Source organism: Triticum aestivum, chromosome 5B (genome assembly GCF_018294505.1).
Source record: "Triticum aestivum cultivar Chinese Spring chromosome 5B, IWGSC CS RefSeq v2.1, whole genome shotgun sequence".
NCBI classification, from domain to species: Eukaryota; Viridiplantae; Streptophyta; class Magnoliopsida; order Poales; family Poaceae; genus Triticum; species Triticum aestivum.
The window spans coordinates 84,877,808-84,887,442 of record NC_057807.1 but is presented as its reverse complement, the minus strand read 5'-3'; the positions used below and the strand labels follow the sequence as shown (position 1 = coordinate 84,887,442).

At 52.9% G+C, this 9,635-nt stretch overlaps 1 protein-coding gene across 1 annotated transcript; it reads left to right on the top strand.

Moving 5' to 3' along the window:
• Positions 1-1,201: 1,201 nt before the first annotated feature.
• LOC123115743 (probable carboxylesterase 13) lies at positions 1,202-8,065 on the top strand. The gene is made up of 2 exons (XM_044536840.1): positions 1,202-2,299; positions 7,983-8,065. The coding sequence occupies exon 1, from the start codon at positions 1,246-1,248 to the stop codon at positions 2,296-2,298; it is 1,053 nt and encodes a 350-aa protein (XP_044392775.1). The 5' UTR covers positions 1,202-1,245; the 3' UTR covers position 2,299; positions 7,983-8,065.
• Positions 8,066-9,635: the final 1,570 nt, after the last annotated feature.

Genomic DNA, 9,635 nt, shown 5'->3' with positions numbered 1-9,635 from the left:
GCGGGAAACCATCTGATCTATTCATTTTCAATCATGATAGTACAAGGAACACCAAAAATAATAAAAATTACATTCAGATCCTAGACCACCTAGCGACCACTACAAGCAGTGAGGCGAGCCGAAAGGCGCGCTGCTGTCATCGCCCCTCCCCCACCGGATCCGGACAAAACTTATTATGATAGACAGTCAAGAAGTCATTGTGCTAAGATCCCATAGGACTAGAACACCAGAACAACAACCTTTAAATCGGAAGGATCCAATCTAGAAACACGAGAGCGTAGACGAACGACGACAAGATCCACCAAAGACAGATCCTTTGAAGACACACCTCCACATGCCCACCAACGATGCTAGACGCACCACCGAGACGGGGGCTCGACGAGGGAACCTTATTCCATCTCAGGGAGCCGTTGCCGCCTCGATTTCCCGAGCAAGACACAAACCCTATCAAAACTCAAAGAAACATATAAAGCCGGAGCCATCCCGTCGGCAAAGACCGGGATCCACCGCGCCTCCATGGCCCTAAGGCTAGAGGAGACGAGGCGGACCGGCGGCAACGCCTATGGGACGCAGAAGAAACCTAATCTTTACTAGGAGGAGGCAAGAGGCTTGATGGATCCGCTTGGATCTGTTTTTCGTTCGTCAATGTTTGTGTGTCTACAGTTGAATCCTTCCAATCTACGCTTCTCTACATAGACAGTAGTTACTGTTATGTGCATTGGTCCTCTGGGGTCTTAGCACGGTAACTTAATAATTGTTTACTATAATAAATTTTGCACGGCTCTGATGTTGGGGGCAATGACGACGTCACATTTTTGGCTTGCACCGGTGTTTGTAATCATTGTTAGGTGACCTACGGATCAGGTTGTGATTTTTATATCAGTTTTCTTTGCACTAACATTACTGATGATGAATAGACCGACAAAGCTTTTTCAAAGAAAAAAAGATAACACGTTGTAAAACGTTGACGTCATCGGGCAGGTCACTGTTTAAGGCGGGTTGAGGGTTGCAAAGGGAAATGATTGTTTACGTTAATCTGAATTGTTTATGTTAATTCGTGCGGAAATGGCCAGGCTGGATTTTCAATTGTTCAGCGCGCGGCAAATTTGAGCACGCATACGATTGCGCGGATTGCCTGACCATGCCTCCTGTTTCCACCTGGATTCCAAAGTGGATGGAATTGTTAATTCAATCGACGAAATGGTCGCTGATGCCCACCAGTGACACGATTTTACTCCGGGAGCCATGACCGAGGCGTGCTGCAAAACTGCAATCGTGCACACACTTCGCTTCCGCTCGTCGGAAACTCGACCGCGCGCGACTGCGGCCATGGATCCGGACACCGAGGTCGACTTCGACTTCTCGCCGTTCCTCATCCGCTACAAGAGCGGCCGCGTCCACCGTCTCATGGGCGCGTCGAGAGTCGACGCCGGCACGGAAGCCGCCACAGGCGTCACCTGCAAGGACGTCGTCATCGACGCCGATGCCGGCCTGGCCGCGCGGCTGTACCTGCCGAAGGACGTGCCCCGGTCCGAGAAGCTCCCCGTCCTCGTCTACTTCCACGGGGGCGCCTTCGCCGTCCACTCGGCCTTCTCCGGCACGCACTACCGCTTCCTCAACGCCCTCGTGGCCGCGGCCGGCGTCGTCGCCGTCTCCGTTGACTACCGCCTCGCGCCAGAACACCCGCTCCCGGCCGCCTACGACGACGCGTGGGCCGCGCTCAGCTGGGCCCTGGCGAGCTGCGGCCCCGCCGGGCGGGAGCCGTGGCTGGCCGAGCACGGCGACTCCGCGCGCGTCTTCGTCGCGGGCGACAGCGCCGGCGCCAACATCGCACACAACATGGCAACAAGGGCCGGCAGCAGCGAGAACGGGCTGCCGGCGAGCGCGGAGATCGAGGGGCTGGTGCTCCTGCACCCGTACTTCCGCGGCAAGGATCTGGTGCCGTCGGAGGGGGCGGACCCCAGGTTCCTGCAGAGGGTGGAGAGGTCGTGGGGCTTCGTGTGCGCGGGGAGGTACGGGACCGACCACCCGTTCATCAACCCGCTGGCGATGCCGGCGGAGGAGTGGGCGGCGCTCGGCTGCCGGCGAGCACTTGTCACTGTGGCGGAGCTGGACACGATGCGGGACAGGGGCCGGATGTACGTGGAGGCGCTGAGGGGGAGCGCGTGGACAGGGGAGGAGGCGGTGCTGTACCAGACCGACGGCGAGGGGCACGTCTACTTCCTGGAGAAGTCCGGCTGGGGCGACAAGGCGGAGAGGGAGATGGGCGCCGTCGTCTCGTTCATCAGGCGGAGCTAAGGTAGGAAATGAAACGATCGATGTTTGGTCCATCTTCTGTCACCGCCGATGGTGGAATTAACGCATGATTTGTTGGACCTTTTGCTCAGATTGTTCCCGAATTTTCCAAATCATCGTTCCTTTGATCCTTTCTGCTCATTTGCTTGAGCTAGGAGCAAGTGCTTCTGTTGTTGGCTTCAATGATTTTGTTCTTTTTTTTATTTTCGAGACACTGAGGCGACACATCATCTTCACATTAACGAAATTGTTACATAAGTCTTTGTAGTCAACAGGAACGTTGTGTCAGCATGCTTTGTCACATATTTTATTTGCCATTTTATTGTGTGAGCATGTTGGTTGCATATTTTACTCATTTAAGGACATCCACTTGTTGTTTTGATTGTTTAGTTTCTTTTCTTTTGCCAAGTAGATGGACAAGAATGCCTAAGAACCTTCTCTAGCTATCTAGGCTTTTCTTGTCTCAAACTTTATTCATGCTACATCACAAAGTTTGATCAAGTCAGATTCGAACCACTTTGTGTGAGGAGCACTCGGAGTCCCCGATTCGTCATAGACTTAAACTTCCAAACTTCTTTGTGCGTTTCGGTCTGACCGATTCATCCATTTCGGTCGTACCGAGATCACTAAGTTGATCTAGGTTTTCAATCTCGATGCAACCGATTGGAACTGTTCGCTCACACCGAGTTGCAGTAACTGCTTGCAGTTTTGCATCTCGGTGCCACCGAGTTGTTCCACTCGGTCACACCAACAGGGTCGGGCTATATATACTCACGGGTCAAATTTTGGAAAATCTTCCAAAACCCTTTGCCCGCGCACATCCTGCTCTGCCTCTTCGGGTCTCCGGATCGTCCTCCTCATCGCCAGCGACCTCCCACCGCTGGTCTCCGCCGCTGTCAACGGGATCCTGCTCCACCGTTGCCGCCGTAGCAAGTCCATCGCTGCATTAGGGTATGTGTCGGCGTTCTGTGAACGGGGGTCCCCAGACTTGCCTGCCTGCGGCCTGCGGCGTGGCTCAAGGAGTGGCCCAGTAGGGCCCATCTTCATCAACTCAAGCTCAAGACCCTCGCGGGGCGGATGATGCAAGGCTTCCTCAGGAGCAGCCTTGCCAGGAAGGCTCGCGAGGAGGCGGAGAGATCAAGGCAGGGGTACCTCGCGAGGTACTCATGATGCAAGCCATGACGATCGAGGCCAGGCGGATGCCAGGCGGGCGCCGACCTATCCAGTGTCCTCGTTTCCTCTTTGGTGCAAAGGGGGCAAGCACAGGTGCGGAGTACCGAGGCATCAGGCAAAGGTTACCGTTTTGGTGCAATAAGACCAAGACAAGTAGAGCGGCAGGACGGAGGTCACTGTGGAGCCCAAGACGGCGTCATCGCCAGTGCCTTTGGCAGTCGAAGACCAACTTTAGTCAGGATAACTTGTACTATATGTTCCCCTTCAAAATGGCCGTTGTTGGCTCCCTTCTCGCTCAATATTTGGGAAAAGGACCAGTGCCTCTATAAATAGGGCTAGCCACCACAGTAGGAGCGCATCGAATGATCAACCGATCGAACCCTCCCCAAGCAGAACACCAACACAAGAACACCCCTCGCGAGGCTGTTCTCTCCTTGTACTGTTCATCATCAGCCCCAGAGGCAATCCACCACACCACAAACTAGAGTAGGGTATTACACCACAACGATGGCCCGAACTAGTATAAACCTCGTGTCCCTTGTGTTGTTCATCGAGTAGTCTAGATTTGCAGCGAGGCGTTCGGGCGTGGATCGGTAGGGGGAAGATCTTCGCGCGCACCCCAGAGTTCGAACCTTAAGGGTTTAGCCGGAACCCGATATTCGAAATTTGGCGTGCTAGGTAGGGGTGCGCCGGAATCTTTCTTCCGCTGTTCCGCGTTTGATCGATCATCGCATCCATGGCTGACGCTCGCCGACTTTGTGCCGAGCGTCGGGCTGCTCTCGCCGCTCGCGTCGCCTTGATGGCTCCCGTCGGTGGGCCTCCCCGTCGTTCTCCGTTGCCTGCCGCCAACGCCGCCACCGGCCCGACGGGGAACAAGCAGCAGGCATCGTCGCTGCACCCCTCAGTGCGGCGGGACGACCGCACCGCCACTCCGTCACTGACCCCAGCTGGTTCGTCGTCGCACGCTCGTCGCGCTCCCACGGACGCGCGGGCCGCGCTGCTCCTGGCACGCGAGCTCTTACACTACCGCTCCGTCGACGACCTCTAAAGAATGGCTCGCCCGCATCACCGAGCTCGTCAGCGCCGCAGGGGGCTCTTCTACACCATCCCTCTCACCGTCTCGCCCTTCGTCCTGTGTAGGCGACGTAGCTCAGGAGGTGCCTCCGCCACCTACTCCCCAAGAAGGTGCCCTGGCTCCAAGGCGTGCGGCCCCTGGACGAGACCCACCGCGTCGGGCGCCCGCACGGCAAGAAGGGAGCTGCCAAGAAATCCCTCGTCCCCAAGAAAGTGCTCACGTGCTCCCTGCACCGGCACGCCAAGGCCGCTGTCACACCCTAGCTAGTTCATGCATTAGAGTGTTGCATCATGTTTATTTTTTCAACAGAAACCTGAAATGGGGATGACAGAACCCCCAGCCCCCTCTGAAACAACTAGGGTTTACTAAAAATAATTCCAATGAACCTGAAATGCCCTTCAAAATGTCCATCATTTTTGTTTTGGTCCAGAACCTCTACCAAAAGTGATGCACAGTTTTCTAGGTCATCCTAAGGTCTTTGAATTAACTCATAAGTATTTGAGTTTGGGCATTTAAATTATATAAATTATGTTGAATGCTCAAATATTTCCAAACTAAAATGTTCCTTGTTGGAAATATTCCAACTAAGGACCAGGTGCAGTTTGGTGAATTTTGGAGTTGCCTAGGTATTTTTAGTAATTCAACAAACTTACAGAATAAAAAAAACAGGGAAAAATGAAATTCTTACCTAGCGCCTACTAACCGGCCCACCTGCCGGCCCAGCCCAGCTGCCGCGCCAGCGAGCTGCTTGGCTTGGCCAGGCAGGCAGGCAGGTGCTCAGCGGCGAGCACTGCATGGGTGCCACGCACCTGGTCGCCGCCTCGCCGCTCCCCTCGTCTAGCTGATGACGGGGATCGCTCCCCCTCTCTCCCCCGAACCCCTCAGACATCTCCTCTCCTCCCCAGCTCCTCTCCCTCGCGCTCCCCAGCCATGGCCGACGCCACCGCCGCCGCCCCATCGTCGTAGCCGCGCTCCCCGCCGTTCGTGCTCCGTCTCGCCGTGTCTAGGAGCTCCGCCGCCATCCTCTTCGTCGAGCTAGCCGAGCCCCGCGTGCTCGTGTGGCCCGAGTCCACCGCACCGACTTCGCCCGAGTCCGCCGTCGCCGGAGATCCCCTTCAACACCGTCGCCGCATCAGTCCGTCCCCGGCCCCGCTGGTTGCCTCCACGAGTGCCCTGTGAGCCTAGCTACCTCCCCTTCCCTTCCTCTCTCGCCCCCGAGCTGTGTAGCAACCACACGAAGATCACTCGCACGCACCGCCACAGAGATCGTCGCCGACGTGCTCCCGGCCATCCTCCGGTCACCTCTCGGTGTCCATCGCACTCACCACGTCGCGTAGGGTCTAACCATACACTCCCCGCACCTCACCGCATACCCTAGCCCCGAGTTCGCCTCCACCCGAACTCCGGCGGCCGCCTAGGTCGTCGCCGACGCCGATTCCGGCCACCCCGACCCCAACTAACTCCACCAAGAGCTGCGGTTTGTCCCCAGCTCCACTTGGATGCCTTCCGCGACCCATTTGGTGGACGGAACGGCCAAAATCACTTCCGCCGCCGCGTCGGGCTCGCCGGCGGCTAGACGCCGGCGTGTTTCACTTTGACCTTGACCAGGGTGGGCCCAGTTTGACCCTCCTGAGCCTATGACAAGTGGGGCCCCTTCTGCTAATTAACCCAGATTAGTTTAAACTAAATTAAGTTAGTATAATTAACTACTGACATGCGGGACCCACTGGTCAGTTTGACCTGGACCGTCCTGTTGACTTGCTGAGGTCAGCATGACATCATGCTGACGCAGTAATCCTTTTCTGGAATTAAAATAAATCCAGAATGATTTATAAATTCCAGAAAATCCCCCAAACTTCAAAAATTCATAGTAAATCATCTGTAACTTCAAATGCAAAGTTTTATATATGAAAAATGATCAGAAAAATCCAATCTATCCATATGTACTGGTTTCATGCATGTTTAAGCAAGTTAACCGGATGTTTAGAGCAAAACTAGATAAAGCACTTATAAGGGCCATGTATGAGTTTGAAACTTGAATCTTTGATTCAAAATGGTTCAAACCCATCTGGTTTTAGTTGCATTAGCCCAACACACTCATATTGCCATGTTTCATGCATGCATCATACTGTTGCATATTGATTGGTAATGTTGTGTATCGGTGCTCTTTGCGGCAGGTTCTGCCTCCGAGGAGTACCACGATTACCCTAACGAAGAACCATATCCATGCATCGACCTATCAGGCAAGCAACCAACCATTTGATCATATCGATACAATCCCATGTTCTCGCTCCTGCTCTCTTTTACTGCATTAAGACAACACATTTCAAACTACGGTGTGCTACGGTAGTTGAACCCATTTCCTCTGCATGACCTGTCATTGCCACAGTAACTAGATGAAACCCACTAGCATGTGTAGGAGTTGATTGAGCCATATGTGTGTGATGTTCCTACCTTGCTATGCCTGCTATGCTTAGAGTCGTGTCAGGTCTGGTTCATCTGGGTGATGGGCTAGAGTGAAATGATCGTGCCGGTAATGAGAGTGATGTGGTGAACACGATTTGGTAAAGGTATCGATGAGAGGCCATGTAGGAGTACATGGTGGGTTGTTTCATTGAAGTCGTCCTTAAGCACTGAGATCTGTATGTGTGATTTAAGAATCAGCTACTACCATGCATTGGGCCCGAAACCAATGGACCCTCTCGGCTTCTTATTCACCCTAGTCCTCTGTCCAGGAGTTGCAAGTAGTTTCTGGTGTTTGTAGCCTACTGGAGGCCGTGGACAGCGCTGACCGTAGGGGTGGGCTGTGATGCGGTAGGTACGTGGCCGGTGTACCGGAATACCCGTTAGGTATCTCGGGAACCCTGTACACATCGTTCGGGGCCGTATGGGAAACCTCGGCCGGACTCCCTGCGGATGGAACCTGGATAGGCGATAAACCTGGACTAGAGACTTAGGTGTTTAGGTAGGTCGTGGCCGACACCCACGTTGGGCTTCCGCTTGAAGGTTGCCGAGTACATGTCGTGTAAACGGCGGTAAGTGGTGAGAGCGTGTATGAAGAAGTACACCCCTGCAGGGTTAACATAATCTATTCGAATAGCCGCGTCCGCGGTAAAGGACTACTTGGTTGCCTATACAGTTCATAGACAAGTAAATGGATACTACTAAAAATCTCAAGATAAGCGTGAGTGCCGAGGATGGCTCTTCCGTAGGATGACGGAGGTGGATCCTCGGTGGTGTATTGAAGTGGTGAGTAGTGGACTCGCGTGCGCAAAACCATTTCAAGTTGGTGTATCGTAGGATAGCTTAGCCAAGAGTCAAAGCTGGCTTGCTGCAATAACCCCACCAACCCTTCTTGATAATGTGCATGTATGTAGGATCTGATGTAAGTCTTGCTGAGTACCTTTGTACTCATGTTGCTTTAATTTACATTTTTCAGAAGACGCTGCAACCCCTTCTGATGGGTTCTTCATAGACGTTGACATCGATGAGTAGACTGAGGCCCAGGTGGTGACCCTGAGCTTGTGAAGGACCACGTAGTATAGCCAGGCTTTCCCAAGCCTCTTTTATTTTACTAGTTGTCTGTACTCAGACAAGTTACTTCCGCTGTTGGCTTGTATGTCTGTATGACTTGAATGCTGGGTCGTGTGACCCGTACTTGTGTGTATGATATGTATGGCTCTCTGAGCCTTAAATAAAGTACTTGTGTTGTAGAGTCATGTTGTGATGCCTTGTTGTATTTGCACATATCAAGCATATTGTGTGTATGATTGAAATGCTTGGTATGTGTGGGATCTGACTATCTAGTTGTTTATTCTTAGTAGCCTCTCTTACCGGGAAATGTCTCCTAGTGTCTCCACTGAGCCTTGGTAGCTTGCTACTGCTCCGGAACACTTAGGCTGGCCGGCATGTGTCCTTCTTCGTTCCTGTGTCTGTCCCTTCGGGAAATGTCACGCGATGGATACCGGAGTCCTGTTAGCCCGCTACAGCCCGGTTTACCGGGGTCCTGCTAGCCCAGTGCTACAGCCCGGATTCACTTGCTGATGACCGACACGTTCGATGCTGGGTCATGGATGCCTGTCCCTGTAAGTCTGTGCCACTTTGGGTTTACGACTAGCCATGTCAGCCCGGGCTCTTTACCATATGGATGCTAGCGACACTATCATATACGTGTGCCAAAAGGCGCAAACGGTCCCGGGCAAAGGTAAGACGACACCCGTGGGAATACCGTGCGTGAGGCCGCAAAGTGATATGAGGTGTTACATGCTAGATCAATGTGGCATCGAGTCGGGGTCCTGACAGCGTTGGCATCAGAGCCGGACTGCCTGTAGGTTCTCCAAGCCAAACTGGTCGATGTTGAGTCTAGAAATTCTTTAGTTATATATAGGGGAATTGTTTGTGGGATGGAACGTAAGGCTCTTTTTACTCCTTTATCTCATAACATTCTGATCTGAGTCAGTCTATTCTTCTACCGGGGGTTAAGGACTAGGATCCCTCCTCTCTATCAGGTTCACGTGTTACTAATCAGTAGTACCTTATAGGTTTGATGGCTACAAGCCTAGTTCAGTGCTACTACCCCATTATGCTGCTAAGATGAACCCAGAACCTTGATATGATGTTGTTTGAGTGTCTATGCAATTCTTTGTCAAATGCCTCAAAATCCTTTTGAGCATTTACAGCCGTTATGCTGTCCAATTTCTGCTAGGAATCTTAATGTCTTGTGTTTATCATGTTCCAGATGGCGACCCGTCCTCAGAATCAAGTGGTTCGTTTGACTCGATGTCTAGATGTACCCGGCCATACTGCTATGTTGGTCCGGGTAATGACTGAGGCAGGATACCGTTGGTATCCTGAGTACACGGTCGAAGAGCAATTCCGAGACTTTAATCAAAGTCAATATCTTTGCACTGTCAGGATATTTCCATCTTATCCTGGATCTACCGAGCCCCTCCACTGCTCCTATGGACTCGGGGTTACTATTGAGATGGCTGTGCAGGATGCTGCCTACTCTATGATGACCATCATGCGAGTCAGGACTGGCCTATTTCGGGACTCTGACTTCCGGTATATGCCAGCATCACTTCCAGGAGCA